This window comes from Dasypus novemcinctus, chromosome 18, assembly GCF_030445035.2.
Source record: "Dasypus novemcinctus isolate mDasNov1 chromosome 18, mDasNov1.1.hap2, whole genome shotgun sequence".
Classification (NCBI taxonomy): Eukaryota; Metazoa; Chordata; class Mammalia; order Cingulata; family Dasypodidae; genus Dasypus; species Dasypus novemcinctus.
The window spans coordinates 75,793,484-75,817,141 of NC_080690.1; the positions used below are offsets into that span (position 1 = coordinate 75,793,484).

Genomic DNA, 23,658 nt, shown 5'->3' on the forward strand with positions numbered 1-23,658 from the left:
TTTTCATCATCTTAAAGATCTCGTTTTTAAAGATTTATTTACTTGGGAAGCAGATGTAGGTAAAGTGATAGAGCTTCCACCTACCATATGGGAGGACCTGGGTTCAATCTCTGGGGCCTCCTGGTGAAAAAGAAGAGAAAGTGTGCCTGCATGACAAGCCAGTGCCTGTGCAAGTGCCTGTGTGGTGATCCAGTGCCTGGACAAGTACCCACGCGAGTGCCCATGTGGTGAGCCAGTGACCTGTGCAAGTGAGTCATATAGCAAGATGATGATGCAATAAAAGAGAGACAAGGGGAGAGTTAAGGTGAAGTGCAGCAGAAACCAGGCACTGAGGTGGCCCAATTGACAGGGAACATCTGTCCTCATCAGGAGTCTCCAGAATTGAATCCTGGTGAGTCCTAGAGGAGAGAAAATGAGAAAAGAAAACAACACAGACAGCAAAAAACAGCAGGGCTGGAGGAGGGGAAGGGGGGAAAATAAATAAATAAATCTTTTTTTTTTTTTTTAAGACTTATTTACTTATTTCCCCCACAGATGGCTGCCTCATCTGCTTGTTTTGCTTTTTTTTTTAACCAACAAGTTATATTACTTTTATTCATGTTAGAATTTCTATCAGTGTTTGAATATTAATATTTAGAGAGTTTATACATTTTCACTTTCCAAGATTTAAAATGAGAACCATGTTAGGTCACAATTCACAATTGCATGGATATTCATGCGTGCTCACTCTCTTAACTGTTAAACATTTCCGTTTCCTTGCTGCAGTTTACAATGAAGTGTGCCCCACGCATGTCTCAGCAAAGTTCCAGAAATTATGGATTCACCACCTATATCATCTGCTTGTTTGCGCTGGCTGTCTCCTCTCTGTGTCTGCTCAGTGTCTCCTTATCTTCTTTAGAAGGCACTGGGAATCAAACCTGGGACCTTTCACGTGAGAGGCAGATGCCCAATCACTTGAGCTACATCTGCTCCCTCCCGGTTGTGTCTTCTTCGGTGCGCCATTTCATTTGCTCATCTTCTTTTGGAGGCACCAGGAACCAAATCCAGGACTTCCCATGTGGGAGGCAGGCACCCAAATGCTTGAGCCATATCTGCTCCCATCTTAAAGATTTAATACATACTATGCTAATTTATTTTATTAGTATCCTATAAACCTAGGTAGATTACATCTAAGCCAAATAAACTGGAACAAGTATAGTTTATCAAGAAGTTTTTTCCCCTTTACAGAAAGCTAAAACCTCTTTTCTTTTTAGTAAAATTTTAAAATTGTAAATAGCCTTAAAAGCATACAGACTGTCAGATTTTGGAATATATAATTGTTTAATTACTTTTAATTAAAATTTAGAAAAGGTATTTCCATAGCTTTTAAGGACTTTTTCTTTACTTCCTGGAATTTGGTAATCGGATAAATTACTCTCATTTTAAGGCTGTTAAAAGGTTAAATTTGGGAATTACAGGACAAACTATGATTTTTAATTCCCTGGCCTACATTTCCCTATTTTGTTGCACTTAGCCTTTTCCCCATTTTTCCTTTTTTTCTTATTTGAGGAAGAGTCCACAGGTCCCACATCTTAGGGTCCCACCCAGGGGTGGTCAATATCCTCCAGACCTGGTCCCTGGCCCAAGCATATCTACAACCTAGAGTTTCTAACTGATTACTAAATTGGTGCAAGAAATTGGTTAAAGAATCTTTCACCTCTGCCTGTGCCAGGCACATGTCATTTTCTAGCTTTAACTCTTCTTTTAAGTGGAGCACAGAGGCCTTTGCCATTTGTTCTGCCTCACTAGCCACCTGCAAGACTCCTAAGAGGGACCATGCTATAGCCATCACTATCTGGCAGTCTCCTTTTTTCTTCTTTAAATGCAGCTGCTAGGAAATAGATGCAGCTCAGGTAACTGGGCTCCTGCCTACCACATGGGAAGTTGCTAGTTCAGATCGTGGTGCCTCCTAAAGAAGATAGGAAGCTGGCACAACAGGCAGACATGGTAACTGGAACAAGAGACATGAGAAGAAAAAACATGAGAGACACAACAAAAGCAGGGAGCAGAGGTTCCTGGTGCCTCCTAAAGAAGACAGTGAGCTGATGCAACAGGTGCAGTGAGTAACACAACAAGAAGACACAATGAGACATGGGGAGGAAAAACAGAATGAGAGACACAACAAAGCATGGAGTGGAGGTGGCTCAAGCAATTAGGTACCACCCTCCCACATTAGAGGTCCCAGGTTCGGCTCCCAGTGCCTCCTAAAGAAAGAAGGAAAACAAACAGACTCAGCAAGTGAAAAACAACAAGGGGGTGAGGAGAAATAAATAAATAAAATAAATCTTTAAAAATTGCAGCTACTTTGCTACCTGCTGTAGCACAGTCAGTATACCTGCCAGAGTTTTTAGGGCATCCCCATTTTCTCTCGGCAGTCTCTACTCATCCTGGAGGAGGGTGGCCACCCCTCCCCACATGGATGCTACAGGCTGCAGCAGTTTGACATTATTTATGAATCCAAAAAAAGATACAGATTATATTTGTAAACTGGTTTGCTCCTCTGGGTATGATACCCTGTGACTGATTTAAATTCAAAGGTTTTAAGTTTACTTGATTAAATCAATTTAGGGACTTTGATTCAACCACATCAGTATGGCATGACTCAGGGTCAAGTCCCCACCCCCTTGGGAGGCATATAAATGGGACACTCAGAGAAGAAGATACATAAAGGAAGAATGATCCACAGATCAGAAGAGGAGAGAATGTTGATCCTGGTGTCCCTGGGAAGAGAGATGAGTCATTCACCTGATAGTTTGCAGGTGAAGAGAGAACAGAGCAGCTGAGCCCTATGCCAGCCTTCAACTGAGACTAGAAGAAGCAGAGCCCATGGAGCCCATGGAGATGTAGCTTTAAGAGGAAAGAGGAAGGCTGGTCCCTTGTAGATACATAGTCATTTTGCTTCAACATGTGACAAGAGACTTGGGTGAGAAAGTACCTCTTATCTATAAGGATTTCAAGTCAGTGAGATCATACAATTTTTGTCCTTTTTTAAGGAGTCCAACCTTGAGTTGGACTCTTTAGGACCCTGTAACTGTAAGCTTTTACCCCAAATAAATACTCTTTATAAAAGCCAACAGATTTCTGGTACTTTGCATCAGTACCCCTTTGGCTAATATACAGGCTAACCTGGGATTTCCCCCACAGATTCTCCTTTCCCTGAGCTCATGCCTGCTACTGCCAGTAATCCTTTGGTCTCCTGGCTCACTGTTCCCCAGTTGTTGCAACACCCAGGCCCTGAAAGGCACAGGCTGGGGTGGCAGCAAGACCAAAGGATGCACTTGGAATAGTGTCAAGCATAAGCTTTATTTATTGGGATTTAAGGACAGGAGAGATTTTCTCTGGTGGCAGCAGTCCAGAAAATGAAGACAGTGATCCGACAAAGAGGCAGGAAAATGAGGGCCAATATACAGGGTCTCAGAACAAAGACATTTCATAACAGTTTCTACTAGGATCACATGAAGCACATAAATGGGGTCTGGTGATATTACTGTAGGAAGGAATTGTATAGTCTGGAGAAAATTACTGTCTACAATACCATCTGTACTATTTTCCTGTGAGGAGGTTTGTTAAATTTTAACTCATGTCCTGGGGCATGCATGCAGCTGCATACTGTGGGCTGAGTTTCACTGAGCCAGGGCTGGGGACTCACTGGACCCCCACAGAAACATGAGATGCAGTCCATGTTTTAAAACCAATTATGGCATAAAATATTCTCTATCACTGCTGCCTGTTATTGAATGGTTCCCAAACCACTAATATTTTGGAGCCAGAAACATAATGATTCACTAGTTTAGCTTCAAATATATAATATAATCAGGGAGAGCAGGTTTCTCCTTATTCTTTTACAGAATTTTCCAGTGCTCCTGTACATTAATGAAATAGTGTCATGAATCTTGGTGTATGGAGAACTGACAGTGCATCCAGATTTGCAATCCTAAAGAATCCTTATAGTCTACCTTCACTGACACCATGGGACCCACTCCCATCTCCAATCCATGCCTTTTCAGGAAGCCTTCCCATGATGATCCCCTGGGTGAGTATAAACAAATATGTTCGGGAGGATACATCAGAGTCAGAGTCATAGAAGATTAAGAAGGCCAAAAAGTGGCATTTCAGTAAAGAGAGAGAAAAAATTAACAAAGAACATGAGTTTTACCTGGAAAGGAGACATTCCTGACACTTTTTTCTCAGGTACGCTCTCTGGGATTTGTTCTCAGGCAAGATCAGTCTTCAGAAGTCAATCCTAAGTGTTGAAAATATGCTGTTTAATGCTTAAATTCAACATGCCCCATTCCTGTGTTACAACCACACATATAAGAAGGACCTCAACATGGGGAAAAAAGATGATCCTCCACTGTCTACTGCAAGAGGAGGGATTCAGGGACAATACAATCATTCATGGAGAACAGCAGTGAGTTTTCCACACTTTCCTCAAAATGTCCACTCATCCTAGTGACACTGCAAACTTTGCTACTAGACTAGGGATTTGGGCAACAAAGAGAGATACATTTTTCCCAAAACAACCCATTTTCCTGGAAAGACAGGAAAAGTGTTTTAAATCAACGGTGTAATATGCTGATAGGAAAAGTAAGATAACGAAAGAGAATTAGTTGACCAGATTTACAAAAGAATAGGTCTTTGGTGACTGTGACAAAGATTTATCAGTGGAATGGTGGATGTGAAAGCATGATTGGATGGGGCTCAAATGACAACTGGAGGCAAAAATTGAAACCAGAGAATATGAACACATTTTTGTTGTATTTTGCTCTATAATGGAAAATGGAGAAGGGACACTTATAAAATGGGAAGATAAAGTTAATAGATGACTTCTTATATTTTAAAAATGCAAGAATGTACTGATTAAAAAAGAATGCACCAAGTAAAAGGCTTTATTTTCTCCTTTTTTATATGAGTTGTCTATTTAGAGAACGATCATACACGAAATATAGGATTCCCATACACCAACACATCATCAACAACCTGCATTGGTGTGGAACATTTGTTTCATCGATGAGAGCATTTTTACAATAGTACAATTATTAAAGTCTATGGTTTAACTTAGGGTTCATGCTATGTGTAGTACAATTCCATGGATTTTATTGCTACCATATTATGCAAGCTAAATTTCCCTTTTTAATCATATTCAGATATATTTAAGTGCTGTTCACATTTCCATCATGCCAAATAGGAACCCTGTACATTTTAAGCCTTACTGGCACATTCCCTATCTGCATCCTGTCCCAGGTAACCTATATCCTCTATGAGTTTGCTTCTTTGAATTGTTTCAAGTCAGTGATATCATACAATTTTTGTTCTTTTTTGTCTGATTTATTTCACTCAACACGATGTCTTCTAAGTTCATCCATCCATATGCAGCATGTATCAGGACCTCAATGCTTTTTACAGATTAATAATAATCCACTGTAGGTATATATCACATATATCACATTTTATCCTTGGGTTGTTCCCATCTCCTGGCAATAGTGAGTAATGCTATGAACATCTGTGTGCAAATTATCTGTTAAAATCCCTGCATTAAATTCTTTTGTGCATATATCTAGCAGTGGGGTTTAGGTATATGGTAGTTCTATACTTTGTTTTCTGAGGAACCACCAAACTGTCTGCCATAGTGGCTACACCATTTAAGTATCTTATGTAGATTCAGTATAAGAGTGATGTTGGCTTCATAAAATATGTTGGGTAATTTTCCCTCCTCTTCAATTGTTTTGTAAGAGTTTCAAATATGATTAGTGAAAATTCTTCTTGAAGTGCTTGGTAGAATTCACCTGTGAAGACATCTGGTTCTGGACTTTTCTTTTTGGGAGATTTTTGATGACTGATTCAGACTCTTCAAATGTGACTGAGGCTCAGGTTTTGAACAGAAAGCTCCCAAGTCCAGCCGGCCAAAAATAAATTCCTTCTTCCTTCTCAAAATTATTGCTGAGTCTTGGCCTTTTCATATGCAAATAATAGAACCCCTCTTGACTTCTGCAACATTTTTGGGGGCCTCTCCCGGAATTTGCAAATGAAGGCCAGAGAAGGTAGCATTTCACTACCCCTTCTGGATCCCTGAGGAAGCCAGGACGACTCAGGTGAATCCCAAATCTGGGTGCCCCTGGATCTTTTCTGGATAGTCCAGAAAAGATGTGAGCTCCACCGGAATCTTCCCAACAAAAACTGAGGGCAATGAAAGGTCTGGAGAAAAATTCTGGGAATGAAAAAGACTCCAAACATGGAAGAAGCTAAAAACTAAGATAATTTCCAACTTGGTGCCCTAATCCTGAATGAAACCAATTGCCTAAAAGGTACCAATTCACCAGAAGCACCTGACTAAACATGAGTGCCAATTATTAAACAGTCTGAAATATATCTTCAGAACAAAGCTGAGTACCTAATACTGTTATCTATTACAATTTCTCTCTAAAAAGAAATGACTTAAAAAATATATATATACTGTTTCCCACCAACTTTTTAAAAAGGTGCCAACTTTATAGGCACCTAACCTTCTCTGCCTCTATAATCCAATGTCCTCTTTTAAAAACAGGTATTCCAAAATTCTAATTGGTTTCTTTCAGAATGAACATCTTATTAACCATAGGAAATCTTCGTCCAGCTTCATACAGAATGCCAGATCCATCTTCCTCCAGTCAAAATAAAATAACAAAGTTTTACACCTTGTTAAGTAAGGACTATAACCCATGGGCAGCAGGAAGTAGTTACAGAAAAGAAACCATCTCCCTTTAGCACCCCTTTAAGATGAAAAATATAAACTCTAAGGGTAAAATAAAATTCATAAATGGATCTGGAGCCTGGCAAGAATTCCATGTAAGTACCAATAACCCCCAGGATAACTGCTAGGAGGTACCCACCCCCAGAATTCTACTGTCCTGGATAAGAACTTCTCTGAAAACAGAATAAGCCCAGGGCGCTACCCAGGAACTTTGTCTTTAGGTCCTCACAGAAAAACTGATAAGTGGAACAATCAATCAAAACAACAAACAGCCACACACCTCATAACTCCAACAATAATCATGCCAAACCTTAGCAAGTTAAGCTGGCATAAAGGGGGGAAATGATGTGGGCTATGGGTGGGAGGCTGTTCATCTCTCTGTAGATAACCGGAGCTGTTATGTGTCCTGAGCTGTGTGTGTGGAACAGTAAGAACTGCAGCCCTGCCCTTGGTAACCATGGCAACAACTCCGGTCCCTGAAAAACCATTTAGCAATGCAAACTCTAGAAATTTTAAAGATTCAGGGAAAATGCAAACCAAATGTGCTAGAAACTTACATAGAATATATGAAGCCCATGCTAAAAGCTTACATGGAATGTATAAAGTCCATGCTAAAAGCTTACCTGGAATGTAAAAGATATATGTTAATTCAAGTTTACGGAACATGGAAACAAAGAACCATTTGGTATAATACCTCTGTATAAAAAGAACTCAAAAATCTTGTTCAAGGTTAGGGTTTTGAACAGAAAGCTCCCAAGTCCTGCCGGCTGTGAATAAATTCCTTCTTCCTCCCCTTCCCAAAAATGTGATTGGTTTGTTGAGTTCTTGTATTTCTCATAAAGGCAACGTAGGTTGTGCATTTTTAGGAATTTTCCCATTTTATTTATGTTGTCATTTATTGGCATAGTTTCTCATAATATCCTTTTATTAACAAATCTATTTTATTGATACATATTAGTAAAGGACACAATTCATCCAAAATGTACAATCAATGGTATTTGGTATAATCATATATTTGTGCATTCATCACCTCAATCATCTTTAGAACTCATTCATTATTTCAACATAATAATAAAAACAAACCAAGAAACTTCTTTACCACTCAATCTCTCTCTGCTTCCCCTGCTGTACAAAGCTGCTATTACTGGCTATTTTTGCACAATTACTTATTTATTTATTAAGCGGTTTTATCAAGATACAGTCACATACCATACAATCTATCCAAAGCACATAATCACTGTCTTTGAGCATAATCACAATGTTGTTCATTCCTCACCTCAAAAAATTTTAGAACAATTTCATTACTCTAAAAAGAAAAACTCCATACCCTTCAGCAGTCTTTCTCCAGCCTTACATAACCACTAATCTGACTTCATCTTTATAAATTGATTTATATTTACATTTTATATATGGAATCATACAATATGTAGTACTTTGTGTCTGGTTTCTTTCACTCAGCATAATGGAGTTTTTTGGTCTGTTATTAACATCTTGTAGCATTATCATACACTGGTTCAACTTCAAAGAAAAACAATCTTATATGTACGATTTTACTCATATTCATATTTCACATATGGTTTTGTTATGCTATACAGTTCCATGTTACATATTTTAGCTTTCTTTTCAGTAATATACATGACCTGAGACTTTCCCTCTAAACCACTTTTCATGTTGAAAATCTTTTCATGTGCTTTCTGGCCACTGTATATTTTCTTTGGAAAGAAGTCTTTTGCCCATTTTTTAATTGCCTTTTTTGTTGCTAAGTTGAAGGATTTCTATATATTCGCAATATTACAACTTTATTGAATAAGTGATTTCCAAATACTTTCTCTTATAGTTTAGGTTCTCCCATTATTTTACTTTAATGATAAAGTCCTTTGAGGAAGAGAACTCTCAAAATTTTTATAAGGTTCCATTCATCTATTTTTTTGTTGTTGCTTATACTTTGGGTGTAAAGTCTAAGAAATCATTACCTAACTCAAGGTCCTGAAGGGAAGGGTTCTTAAGTTGGAGTTTTGATGTTGCAGTCTGATGCTGAAGACTTAAGCTGGAGGCCTGGGAAGTAAGCTCATAGAGGAGAGAGAAGCAAGACCCTGGATCAGAGGAACTCTGCGCCCAGGAAGAAGCAAGCCCTGGGAAGAAAGGAACCTTGAACCCAGAGAAAAGCAAGACCCTGGAATTTTGTATTTTGTCTGTATTTTGTTTGTATTTTGTCAAATGCCTTTCTGCATCAATTGAGAGCATCGTGCATTTTTTTCCCCCTTTCATTCTGCTAATGGGGTGCATAACAGTAATTGATTTTCTTATGTTAGACCACTCTTACATATCAGGCATAAATCCCACTTGATACCTGGTATGTAATTCTTTTAATGTGCTCTTGATTTGGTTTGCTAGTGTTTTCTTGAGGACTTTTGCATCTATATTCTTAACAGATATTGGTCTGTACTTTTCTTGCAGCATTTTTATCTGGCTTTAGTATGAGAGTAACATTGGCTTTGTAGAGAGGTATTCCCTCCTCCTCAACTTTTTGGAAGAGTTTGAGCAGAACTGGAGTTAAGTTTTCTAGGAATGTTTGGTAAAATTCCTCCTATAAAACCCTCTCTCTAGAGAAATGGTGGCTCCCAATTCATTAGGGCAGTCAAGCATGTCAGGCCCTCAACATTGTTGCAATATCTCTGAACATGGCCCTTGAAGCCATGAAGAGTGATTGTCACTGTGGGCCCTGAGGGGAGGGGGAAAGAGGTATTGAATAGGTGGAATCAGTGTAACTGTGGGGCAATGGAAGTGTTCCACAAGATTATGCAAAGATGGATATTACTTTTTGTTAAATTACAACAAAAATGTATATGGGCCTATAGGCTAAAATGTAAATCATAATGTAAAACATAAGTTAACTAAAATTTTAGAAAATTGTATGGCCCTTGGTTTTAACTACTGCTTGTGATAGTCTGAAGTTTCTTGTGGATCCCAGAAAAGACCATATTCTTGAAGCTAATACATTCCTGTGGGTGTGAGACCCTTCGCTTGGATTGGATTCAGCTGGGGGGGGGGCTTTGATTGGATTACTTTAGTGAGGTATTGCTCCTCTTGATGGAGTATTTTATAAATGCAGAATTAAATACAGAGACATGCAGAAAAAAGTGGGAGAAAACAGAGAAACCCTGAGAAGCTGAGAGTGAGGTCTTGGAAGCCAGAAGCTGCAATCAGTGTAGCACAGACACACAAAAAGGGGCCCCCAAAAGGCTGAAAGAAATGAGGCCCAGAGAGGAGGGGAAAGATAAATCTTAAGCCTAATCATGCATAGCTGAGCTTCAGGGAAAAAAATAGGCCTGGAGAAGGCAGAGACCCAAGCAAGCAAATGCTTCAATGTACCTTGCCATATAGGAATCCAGGATCACCAGTAGCCTACCTTTGGTGAGGTACCATCTCTGACGATGCCTTGGTCACTTTCACAATGTCAGAACTGTAAGCCTTCTTTCTAACTTTATTTTTAAAGTTTTAGATTACTGAAACATTACATTGAAAATATAGGGATTCCCATATACCCCACCCCTTCCCACTCTCACAGTTTCCCCTATTAATAACATCTTACATGAATGTGGAACATTTGCTAAAATGATGAACACATACTGAAGCACTGCTACTAATCATGGTCTATAGGTTACATTATGCTTTACACTTTGTACCATGTATTTATAGGTTTTGACAAAATGCATAATGGCCTGTATTCATCATTACAAAATCATACAGAACAATTCCAATGCCATAAAAATGCCCTATGTTCCACCTATTCTTCCCTTCTCCTCACCTCAGAATCTCTGGTAACCACTATCTTTATATCTACAAGTTCTGCAAATTCTTCCATTACTACAGTATTACTAAGCCTACTTTAGTCCAGGGTTGTATCCCTCCTTTTGTTTGTTCATTCTGCAATGTTGAGGATTTGGGGATGGAGATGTCTGCTCTGCTTCAAATTGAGAGGGAGCTTAGATCTCATGGGGCAGACGGAAGGAACTCTTTGCCTGCAGTTGTGGATAACTCTTTGCTTTTTGGGATGGGGGATGTCCATCATCATCATTTTGTTAGTTGTCCTGGGTGAACTAGAGAGTAATTTTTGGCTGCAACTCTGCTGAGATTCAGGGCTCAATCTGGCATATAAACAGACCAAAGATTTAGTCTCTGGGACATAAATTTAATGGGTATAGTGCTAATTACAGGTTCAAGTAAAGGGGGTAGAAGAATCATGTATAGGGAAATTATAAATGAGCCTAACTCTGTTACAGTGGGGAAAAAGGTATCATATATTCCAAAGTACGGCCCACCAACAGTGTGCTGACTTCACAGGTTGTCTTGCCTCTAGTTTCCAGATGTCCATAAGAGACTTCAGGATCACTCATGTTTGAAGCTTGGAGTGAGTGAGATCTACCTGAGATGTTCATAAGTGTAACCTCAGGAATGACTTCCTGACTATGAAACCTCTTAGCCATTAAAACTCTTTTGTACTTAATTTTCTCCTCTTTTGGTCAAGGTCTTTTTCCAAATAAACCACTGGTAGGCATTAGGTAAGAGAAGAACTGTGAGCTTTTAACCTAAAGAATTCCCATTATAAAAGTCAAGACATGTCTGGTACATTACTCTTAGCAGCCTTTCGCAAGCTAAAACACTGATTCAATCTATTTGAATTGGTTTGTTCAGATCTTCTATTTCTTCTTTTTTTAAAAATTTACTTTATTTAATTCTCCCCACCCCCTTGTTGTCTGTTCATCTTCCTTGTTTCTTTAGGAGGCATCAGGAGCTGAACTTATGACCCCCGCTGTGGGAGGGAAGCATCTGATCGCTTGAGCCACCTCTGCTCCCTACTTTGTTGTGTCTCATTATGTTTTTCTCCCTATGTTTCTTGTTGCATCATCCTGTTGTGTCAGCTCGCCATGCCTGCCAGTCACGTCAGCTTGCCGTCTTCTTTAGGAGGCACTGGGAACCTCTGTTCCCTGCTTTGTTTTGTCTCTCATTATGTTTTTCTTCTTGTGTCTCTTATTGTATCAGCTTGCTACACCTGCCTGTTGCACCAGCTCACTGTCTTCTTTAGGAGGTCTGGGAACAAAACCAGGGACCTCCTATATGACAGGTGGGAGCTCAATCGCTTGAGCCACATCCACTTCCATTCTATTTCTTCTTCAATGTAGGTGGTATGTGTGTTTCTAAGAACTTGTCCCTTTCATCTGGGTTACATAATTTATTGGCATACAGTTGTTCACAGTATCCTTTTATACTCCTTTATTTCAGTGGGGTCAGTAGAAATTTCCCTCTTTTCATTTCTGATTTTTGTTATTTTTTTTTTTAAAGATTTATTTTTCATTTTTTTATTTAATTCCCCTCCCCTCCCCCGGTTGTCTGTTTTCTGTATCTTTTTGCTGCGTCTTGTTTCTTTGTCCGCTTCTGTTGTCGTCAGCGGCACGGGAAGTGTGGGCGGCGCCATTCCTCAGCAGGCTGCTCCCTCCTTCGCGCTGGGCGGCTCTCCTTATGGGTGCACTCCTTGCGCGTGGGGCTCCCCTACGCGGGGGACACCCCTGTGTAGCACGGCACTCCTTGGGCGCATCAGCACTGCGCATGGGCCAGCTCCACACGGGTCAAGGAGGCCCGGGGCTTGAACCGGGGACCTCCCATGTGGTAGACCGACGCCCTAACCACTGGGCCAAAGTCGGTTTCCCTGATTTTTGTTATTTGTATTCTATCTCTTTCTCTGTTAGTCTAGCAAAAGTTGTAAATAAAATTGATCTTTTCAATGAAACAATTTTTTACTTTGACTCTATTTTTTGTTGTTGTTCCTTTCTATTTCATTTACCTCTGCTCTAATCTTTGTTATTTCCTTCCATCTGCTGGCATTCAGTTTAGTTTGGTCTTCTTTTTCTAGTCCTTCAGTTTTGAGGTTAGGTCTCTGATTTGAAGTCTTTCTTCTTTTTTAATGTAAACATTTTAAAGAGCTATAAATTTCCATCTCAGCACTACCTTCACTGCATCCCTTAAGTTTTGTATGTTGAATTTCTCCTTTCATTCATCTCAAAGTATTTCCTAATTTTGCTTCTGATTTCCTCTTTAAACCATTCATTGATTATGTTGTTTATTTCCACATATTTATGAATTTTCTATTCCTCCCTCTTTTACTCATTACACCGTGATAGGAGACTACACATTATACGATTTCAATATTTTAAAATTTATTTGGCTTGTTTTGTGACCAAACACATGGTCTATACTGGAGAGTCATCCATATGCACTCGAGAAAAATGTGTATTCTGGTGTGTAAAGTCTCCTGCTATTAATGTGGAAATGTCAATTTCTCCCTTGAAATTTTTATTTGCTTCATATGAATTGGGAATTCTGCTGTTAGGTACACATTATTGTTACATCTCCCTCTGGAATTGTCTCCTTTATCAGTATATAATGACCATTTTTGTTATGTAAGTTAAAAACATTACACTATTTTATCTCATATAGTATAGGTACCCCAACTCTCTTTTGGTTAATACTTGCATGGTACATTTTTTTCTATCCATTCACCTTCAACTTACATGTGTCTTTGACTGTAAGGTCTCTTGAGGATAGCAAGTGTTTGGGTCATGCTTTTTTTCACCAGTGTGCCAATTTCAGACTTTTGACTGGAGAGTTTAATCACTACTGATAATATAGGTCTTTCTTTTGCCTTTCTGCTATTTAGTTAAGTCCTATAACTTTTTTTGTACTTCAGTTCTGCTGATGCCTTTTATATTTACTTTCTTGTGTTGCATCACATTGAATACCTTCTCATTTCTCTTTAGATGTATTTTTTTATATATTTTCCTTTTGGTTACCATCAGGTTAAAATGTAACATCCTAAATATGTGACAGTCATAATTGGTTTGATACCAAGTTAACTTCAATAGCATGCACATACACTTTTCCTATATCCCTCTGTTGCATTTTCTAAACTTGTTATGATTAATATCTTTATATATTATAAATCCAAATACAGATTTATTATTCCATTTCATGCATTTGCATTTTAGCACCTGTAGGAAGAAGTGAAGATACAAAACAAATACAATAATACTGGCATTTATATTAACCTGTTTATTGAGGCTTTTGTGGGCCCCACAAATTATGTTCTTAATTTAACCCTTTCCTATAGATGTGAACTTATTATAGGGGGACTCTTTTGGTTAAATTACTTCAGTTAAGGGCCTTTGATTAGATTAGTTCAAAAAGTACGACCAGGGGTGGGTTTGTCATCTTACTGGAGTACTACACAAATGGAATAAAGACAGATACATAAAAGGCTGCAGAAATGAGAGAAATCCACAGAGGCAGAGACACATGGCCCCAGGAGCCAGAAGCTGAAATCAATGGAACACCTCAGCTGAAATGAACCACTGAAAGCCAGAAGCTGAAAATGAGGCCCCGAGGAGTGGGGAGAGATGGATGGACACAGCCATGTGCCTCGTCTGATGAAGGTTTTTTTTGGACATTTTCACAGCATCAGAACAGGATACTGTACAGTGTTTTGGCCTCTGGAGTTTCAAAATAGTTGTTTCAGGGACCTCTTGCCTATTTTTTTATTTGATGGAAGGACTGAGTTATGGAGCACCCTATTCTGCCATCTTCCCAGCAAGTCTCTCATGACTTATCTTTGCATTGTTTTGTATTAAGATGGGACAACACTACCATCTGTTTATCCTTACTGAATTAATTCTCTGGAAGTAAAAATTGATTATGTAAGTGATGTCATTAACAGGCTACATAAGACATCCACTATAAAAATCTCCCTGAAGATTCAGCTGATGTAAGAGCTGATATAAGGACAAATCCCACTTGCTTATAACTCTGGAGGATGATAGAGTCTGGATAAGGGCTTCACAAATGCTGAATCAATGAAAACAAGAAATAATCTCCAAGAATAGCTAGGAAATTCCCATCCCAGAAATGCTGATCTGGACACACCCTTCCTTGGTCCCACGCAGCAAAGACGTTGCAGAGCAGCAGCATGGCTGGAGTGCCTTCTGTTGTGGTTGCAGACTATAGAGCCAGACACTGCAAGTTAGATCCCACACATATCCAGGCACAGAGATCCAAGTCCATAGAGACTCAGGGCGGTATGCAAGCTACTGAGTTGTACTGCATAAAGTAAAGAGAGAAACCTCGGCAGAACTGTTGGAAATAGGTGCACACACACAATTGAATTTCTGTCGGCTGGACCATCTAAAGGCAAAATGAACAATTCTGGATCGACCCACCTTTCTAGAGCGACTCTTATCATGCTCCCCAGGGTGGATACACCATAATAGAGAAAAAACTGAAGGTAGAAAATCATCACAGAAAAAAAAAGAGATGGGGGAGTGTACTGCTGAAAGACATGAAAAGTCCCAGAAGTAAAAAGCATAAGGAAAAGGGAGCACTGAGTAAAGGAGAGAATTTAAACAAATCATAGGAACTGGGAAGAATATGTTACAGAAAAACAAATAGAACAGATAAAGAGTTCCAGAGAAGGAACAGAGAAAAGGAAACTCCCCTGGGGGTGAAATAAGTGCACAAAAAGTGCAATTTTAAAAGTTGCACTGCATATCCAGGACAAGAATCAAATGAGGAAAAACTGAAAAAATCTGAACAATTAATCACAGGCTATTCTAAAGGTCCAGAATATGTTGGAACAAGTGTCAGAGAGTCTTTACACAAATCCAATCACCAATAAAACCAGAGAGATAGAAAGAAACTGACTTTTATTTTATTTGGGCAACTGACCTTCAGAGTTAACGAATCAAGATTATCAGATGCCCAGACATCAGGAAAATATCGCAATTCACACTATGAAAGAGGACAATATGGCTCAGTAAAGTGAACAAATAAAAATTAGAGGAGGGCGCCAAACCCTAACCACTAGACCACCAGGGAAGAGGTTTTTTTGGGGGGCTGGGGTACAAGGGATTGAACCCAGGACCTTGTACATACAAAGCAGGCATTCAACCATTCAGTTATACCGGCTCAGTGTAGGCCAGACAAAAAAGAACAAATATGGTATGATTGTACTATTATGAATTAACTATACTGTGCAAACTCATGGATTTAATAATTTGAATATAGGTCACCAAAAAATAGAATGAGGTTAGAGAACAGAAAGCTGAGGGTTAACTTGTACAAAACTGACTTTAAAAGATTGTGTGTTAATCTTTGGAAATGAATAGTAAAAGTGAAAGCAAATGTTTGTAACTAGCAGTGCTATTATATGGGTATGACAGTGGTTGAAAGGAAAAGTCTAACATCATGTATATTACTAACTGTTAGTACCCTATACTCTAGAGTTTATATCTGTGAGTATACTCATTGTATTTAACTCATACTAGACCATACAATATTTGTCCATTCCTGATGAGCTTATTTTACTCAACATAATGCCCTTATTGGTCATCCAAGTTTTCATATGCATCCCAATTTCATTTCTTCTTATAGCTAAATAGTATTCTATTTTATGTATATACCATGTTTTGTTTACCTATTTATCAGTTGATGGATGCTTGGGCTAGTTCCATATTTTAGCAATTGTAAATAATGCTGCCATGAACACTAGTGTGCAAAATATCAGTTTGCCATCAATCAATGAGTGGATAAACAAATTGTGGTATATATACATGATGGAATATTATGAAGCTGTAAAAAGAAATTAAGTCATGAAACCTATGATGACATGGATAACCTGGAAGATGTTATGTTCAGTGAAGAGAGTCAGGCACAAAAGGTCAAATATTCTAAGCTTGCACTATTATGAACTAAATAAGTTACATAACATATTAATAATTCATGTGTTACATAACATATTAATAACTAGAATATAAATCACTAAACAATAGAATGTAGGTAGAGAATGGAAAGCTGAAGTTAAATCTGTGCAGAACTGGTAAAAAGGTTGTTTGTAAATCTTTGGATATAAATGGAAATGGAGAAAGCACACCACAGTGTTTGTAACTAGCAGTGCTTTTATATGGGTATGACAGTGGCTGAAAGGGAAAGTCTAAGGTCATGTATATTACTGAAAGGAAAGCTAAAAAATGTAACATGGGACTATGTAAAATATGAATATTGTAAAATATGAATATGTAAAATATGAATATTGGTAATACTGCACATATAAAGACTGCTTTTCTTGGAAACTGAACAAACATATTATTATTTTGTTAATATTAATATCAGACAAAAAAATTATGCTATGTGAAAGAAGCCAGACATGAAGTACTACATATTGTATGATACCATTTACATAAAATGTAAATATAAATCAATTTATAGAGATGAAATTAGATGAGTGGTTATGTAGTGTTCAGAAAGGATAGAGGGATTGAGATGCAACTGCTAAGGGATTTAGTTTTTCTTCTTCATGTAATGAAATTGTTCTAAAATCTTTTGTGGTAATGAATGCACAACATTGTGATGATATTAAGTCACTGATTACTCATTTTGGACAGACTGTATGGTATGTGAATATATATCAATAAAACTGCTTTAAAAATTAGTGGAGATAAAGAAGCTTTAAACAAATCAACATCAATACAAGAAGAAGGAAAATATTTATATAGACAAACAGGACAGTAAGAAGACAAGATGTTTTGGGGCACCATAGTTAGGTGTAAAGATATTTATGACTGTTACTGCTTTCTGGTGGATTGTCCCTTTTATTAATATATACTGGCCTTCTGTATCTGCTATCACATTTTTTGCATTTAAAGTCTGTTTTGTCAAACACCAGTATGGCTACCCAGCTTTCTTTTGGTCACCATTTGTGTAAAATAGCCTTTTTTCCCAATCTTTCACTTTCAGTCTATTTGCATCCTTGGGTCTAAACTGAGTATCCTGCAGGCAGCATATAGATGGCTCATGTTTTCTAATCCATTCTGTCAAGCTATGTTTTTCATCAGGGAGTTTATTACACTAACATTCCGTGTTGGGAAGCAGATGTGGCTCAGGCAATTGGGCTCTTGCCTACCACATGGGAGGTCCGTGGTTCAGTTCCCAATGCCTCCTAAGGAAGACAGTAAGCTGGTGCGACAGGCAGGCATGGCAAGCTTACACAAGATGATGCAACAAGAGACACAAGAAGAAAAACAATGAGAGACACAACAAAGCAGGGAGCAGAGGTTCCTGGTGCCTCCTAAAGAGGATGAGAGGACAGCAAGCTGGCATGACAGACGAGTGTGGTAAGCTGAAAGGAAAAGATGATGCAACAAGAGACACAAGAAGAAAAACAGAATGAAAGACAACGAAGCAGAAAACAGAGGTAGCTTAAGCGATTAGGTGCCTCCTTCCCATGTCGAAGGTCCTGGGTTTGGTTCCCAGTACCTCCTAAAGAAATAAAGAAGATGAACAGACACAACAAGTGCAAAAAATGAGGGGGTGGGGAGAGATAAATAAATAAAATAAATCTTAAAAAAAAATTTCAATGTTATGTGGCAAACCATGCTAGCTCTGTGAGACCATGATGGAAGTTTAAGGAGTACCTTGAACGCAGATGGTTGAAGACAACCGTCACCATCATGTCTGGCTGAGGAGCCTTGTAAGTCACACAGTACCCACAGAAATCTGTTGAGTACTCAAGGGGATGAAAGCAACTGTGATGTTCAGAACATAGCCTGCTTGGAACGCACAATGAGACATTTAATCATGAGCTGTACAAGGTTAGACATGCTTATGATTAACCAGGGAGATAGATTCATGAGTCATGATCCATTGTTAATTCTTCATCAAAGCTAGAAACAAAGGGATATATTAGGGGAGAAAAACTAAGGGAGCTTCTTCTTTGAGCATGCAACTGCAGTGTATGTGTGTACTTTCTTCATGTGTCTAAGTCTTGCTGGACAAGACTATTCCCAAGACTATGTAATCTTTTCAGATAGTCTTCATTTTACACTCTCCTCCAAGCCTCTCTCTCTCTCTTTTCTTTCCTGGCTGCAGAACTCCCTTTAATGTTTCCTGCAGACTGGATTCTTGTTTATGAACTCCTAGTTTTTGTTTATCTGTGAATATTTTAAACTCACCAACATATTTGAAGGGCAGTTTTTCCTGAAGAACTCTTGACTGGAAGTTTTCATTTCAGTACCTTAATTATATCATACCTTTGCCTTCTCATCTTCACTTTTCTGAAGAGGTATTGGCTCTAAGTCTTATTGAACGTCCCTTGTATGTGATATTTCACTTTTCCCTTGCTACTTTCAGAATTTTTTCTTTATCTTCAACATCTGACATTCTGATTATGTGTCTTGGGGTAGGTCTATTTGTATTCATTCTGATTGCAGCATGCTATGCTTCTTAGACACATATATTCATCCCCCCGATTTAGATAAATTATATGGTTTATGAAAAAAATATATAATGGGTTGGGGGAAAATACACCAAATGGAAGATTTGGACTATAGTTAGTAGTAATACTTTGAGGATGTTCTTTCATAATTTGTTACAAATAATTCACAAAAATGCATGGTATGTGTAGTGGGGGGATGTATGTTTAATGTTATACATTTTTGTTTTGTAAGTTCACAAATTGTACTATACACTTACTGTTTATGTATATGCATGTATGAATCATATGCTTCAATAAAGTGTTTTTAAAATGAAAAAGTAAATAATGGGGGCATTTTCAGGACTTGGAATTGCCCTGAATGACACTGCAGAGACAGATACAGAACATTATATATCCTGCCATAATCTACAGAATGGAGTAGGAGACAGTATAAAGCACAATGTAAACTATAATCTATGCTGTGTGCTCCAAAATGTATTCATCAATTGCAATGAATGCACCACACTAGTGAAAGAAGTTGTCAATGTGGGAAAAGTGGGAGGTGTGGGGAGTGTGGCATATGGGAATCCCCTATGTTTTTTTAAGTAACATTTTACGTAATCTATGTACCTTTTAAAAATAAATAAAAAATATATTAAAAAACAAAAATAAATAAAAATGCCATTCCACAGCCCCAAAACTCATGTATTTCAACTGATTTCTTTCCGTCAGAATTTAAGATAAAAACACAAAACTGGTCTTCACTGTCCTGCAGTGTCTAATATATATCCCACTCCATCCAGGGATATATGCTAAAAAGCCACTATTTTTCCTATGTAATCTTTACTGATAATCACAAAGGCTGTAACAGTTAATAAACTCTTCTCACTTCTCTTTCTAGCTTATTCCAGGGAAATTTTAATTTATTGGGACTAAATTTACACATTCAGATAAGTTGTCATTATCTCCCAAATTATTAAGGACTTATTCTAAGCAAGGTTGCCATGAACCTTCAATTTGTAAAACACAATATATTCAAAGCACAATAAAGCAAAGCACAATAAAATTATATGCCTGTATATGATATTTATTCAAGTCTAATTTAAAATTTATCCATCAAAAACTTTCCATCAGTTTTAACTTAAGGTAAACATCTTAATTTTGTTGTAAACTGCATATTTGCCTGTTACATTTGCTTTTTTTTTTTTTTTAATTGGCTTCTGGGGTAATCTGAATTTTATCTGTAGATTGCTGAAGACTGTCATTAATTCCAATACTGTTATCTACCTGTAGATTCCCTTGAAATTCTCTATCACTGGTTCTCATATTTGATAGCACATGGGGGTTTCAATGTTCCCCTGCCTGGGTCCCATTCCAGGAACCTATGATATGAATGGTCAGAGGCCTGGCCAGGACTTTATACATAAAATGCTCCCTTGAGAATCACTGATCTTACAGTCATACAAGTTTCAAATAAAGAGAATGTTGTCAATCCCTTCCTCATTAATATTCTTAGTTCTCTTCCTTACCTAATTATCTAGAAAATACACTATATTCCTGAGTAGAACTGGGACTCTGAGGGAAAGATTAATTCTTGACTTCTTCCTGACATTAATGGAAACACTTCTAACATCTGGTCATCAATATATAGATCTATATTCATTGTCAATGGATGCCACATAGTGGATTTATTTCCTTCCTGGTGATAATGTGCAAAGCATAGATTTTTCTTTGAAATATAACTGTTGAAATGTCTCAAGTGCTTTTCTGAAGCTATAAGCATGATGGAGATCATTTTTATTAGGGTGTATCATGCCACAGCATATTAAAATGTCAACCATTCCTGTTAAAAGCATCCTGAGTTGAGACAACCAGCAAGATGGTGGTGGGGTAAGGAGCCCCTAGAGTCAGCTTCTGCTGCACGGCAGTTAGTAAATACCCAGAGCTATCTGGAGCTAGCAGAAGCACCTGTTTGGGGGCTCCAGGAGACCAGAAGAGCATCCAGCCACATCCTTGAAGGAATGGAAGGAGGAGACTGCCCATCTGCAGAGAAGATTCGTAAGTAGAGTGCAACATGCCACAGAGGCCAGTGCCCATCCTATACTGGAGGCACAAGCCACCTCAGGAGCTATTCTATGGCTGGAATTCAAAGCCCAACTTCCCAAAAATGGGAGAGGAAGAGATGGTTAGGCACCAACTTTAGCTACTGATGAGTAAATTCAGTGGTCTAAAGTATAATCCTAAGAACAGCTAAAGTTTGAACTCGTCCAAGTCAGAAAAAGGCCAGTAGCAGCCATCTTAACTCCACACCAGGCTTGAGGGGAAACAGAGCAGACTGAAAATCACAGTGCTGGCAGGGACTGGCTTCTTTCCATCCAGGTCAGATTGCAGCTCTAGCCTAAGCCCCAATCCCACCTCCAGTAGGGAAGAAGCTGGGGGGACCTGCACCAGCCTTTCTAGGAAATTACGAGCCAAGCCATGGAGGCCAGTGATCATCCTACTTTGGCAGTGTAAATCACCTGAGGAGCTATTCTGTGGCTGGAATTGGAAGCTCCATTTCCCAAAAACAGGGGAGGAGGAGACAGTTGGTCACCAATTTCGGCTACTGATTAGTAGACTCAGCTGGCTAAGGTATAACCCTAAGAACAGCTAGGTTGTGAATCTGTCCAAGTCAGAAAGAGGCTGGTGATGGCCATTTTGACTCTGCCCCTAGCATGAAAGGAAGCCCAGGTGACTGAAAATCACAGTGACGATAGAAACCAGTTTCTTTCACCAAGATTGGTCTGCAGCCCTTGACTAGGCTTCAGTCCCACCTCTGATAGGGAGGAGGGTGGCAGCCCCTGCACCAGCCTATCCAGGTAACTGCAGGTACCTTTGGTTGGCACAGACTGCATACTCAGAAGTCTACCGGGGCAACTGCGGTCATCTTGGAGCTGCACTGCATAGTCTGCTGTCCACACCTGCAGTTCCATCCCTGCCCCAGGCAAGGGAAAAAGGGGTGTGAAGCTTCATCAGTCTCTCTGGGCAACTACAGTCTAGGCCTGCATGACTTGGGTTATTCCACACAGCTGTGACTCTGTCCCTACCCCAAGCAAAGGAGAAAGTTGAGAGAAGCTACATCTGTCCCTCGGCAATAAGGGCAGCATGAGCCTCCACAGCTTGTAGCACCAACCACACCCGTGGCTCCTACTACACAACCAGCAAGGGAGAAAGAGTAGGAATCCCTAAACTAAAGAGAAAAACTGCACCCAGAATAAATATTCTAGTAAGCCAGATGCCAAGACACCAACAAAATATTACAACCCACACCAAGAAACGGGAAGATTGCGGCCCAGTTTAAAGGAAAAAGATAAGCCTCCAGATGACATAAAGGAGTTGAGACAACTAATTGTAGATGTTCAAACAAATCTCCTTAATAAATTCAGTGAGATGGCTAAAGAGATTAAGGATATTAAGACACTGGATGAGCACAAAGAAGAATTGGAAAGCATACAAAGAAAAATAGCAGATCTTATGGGAATGAAAGGTGCAATAAATGAAATTTTAAAAAAAATTGGAATCATATAATAGCAGATTTGAGGAAGCAGAAGAAAGGATTGGTGAGCTCCAAGAAATGGCCTCTGAAAGTGAACATACAAAAGAACAGATGAAGAAAAGAATGGAAAAAATTGAACAAGGTCTCAGGGAACTAAGTGACAGCAAAAGATATGCAAACATACATGTAATGGGTGTCCCAGAAGAAGAAGAGAAGGGAAAAGGGGCAGAAGGAATATTTGAAGAAATAATGGTAGAAAATTTCCCAACCCTGTTGAAGGACACTGATATCCATGCCCAAGAAGCACAATGTACTCCCATCTGAAAAAATCCAAATAGACCAACTCCAAGACACAAATTCATCAGAATATCAAATGCCAAAGACAAAGAAAGAATTCTGAGAACAAGAGAAAAGCAAAAAAAAAAAAAAAAAAAGAGAAGAGCAATGCATAACATATAAGGGATACCCAATAAGATAAACTGCTGATTTCTCATCAAAAACCATGGAGGCAAGAAGACAATGGTATGATATAGTTAAGATACTACAAGAGAAAAACTTCCAGCCAAGAATCTTATATCTGGCAAGACTGTCTTTCAAAAAGTAGGGTGAGATTAGAATATTCACAGATAAACAGAAACTGAGAGAATTTCTAAGCAAGAGGTCAGATTTTCAGGAAATACTAAAGGGTGTACTAGAGCCTAGAAAGAAAAGACAGGAGAAAGAGGCCTAGAAGAGAGTCTAGAAATGAAGATTATATCAATAAAAGTAACTAAAAGTGAAAATAAAATATAACAGATAAAACTCAAATAGTCAGGAATAAACTTAACCAATGATGTAAAGCACTTGTACTCAGAAAACGGCAACTCAATGTTAAAAGAAATCAAAAAAGGCCTAAATAACTGGAAGGACGTTCCATGCTCACAGATTGGAAGACTAAATATCATTAAGATGTCAATTCTACTCAAAATGATATACAGTGGAAGACTAAATATCATTAAGATGTCAATTCAACTCAAAATGATATACAGATTCAATGAAATCCCGACAAAAATTCCACCA

The 23,658-nt window shown here is 38.6% G+C and overlaps 1 protein-coding gene across 2 annotated transcripts in view; it reads right to left on the reverse strand.

Moving 5' to 3' along the window:
* Positions 1 to 23,658, reverse strand: part of LOC101428609 (zinc finger protein 665-like) — a 67,188-nt gene that overhangs the window by 39,686 nt on the left and 3,844 nt on the right. Inside the window, exon 2 of one of the 2 annotated variants that reach the window (XM_058280738.2) lies at positions 4,196 to 4,282. The exons of the other annotated variant lie outside the window; for it this stretch is intronic. Coding sequence (XP_058136721.1) covers positions 4,196 to 4,210 — 15 coding nt within the window. The 5' untranslated portion in view covers positions 4,211 to 4,282. The remainder of the gene's footprint in view (positions 1 to 4,195; positions 4,283 to 23,658) is intronic. 2 annotated transcript variants of the gene reach the window in all.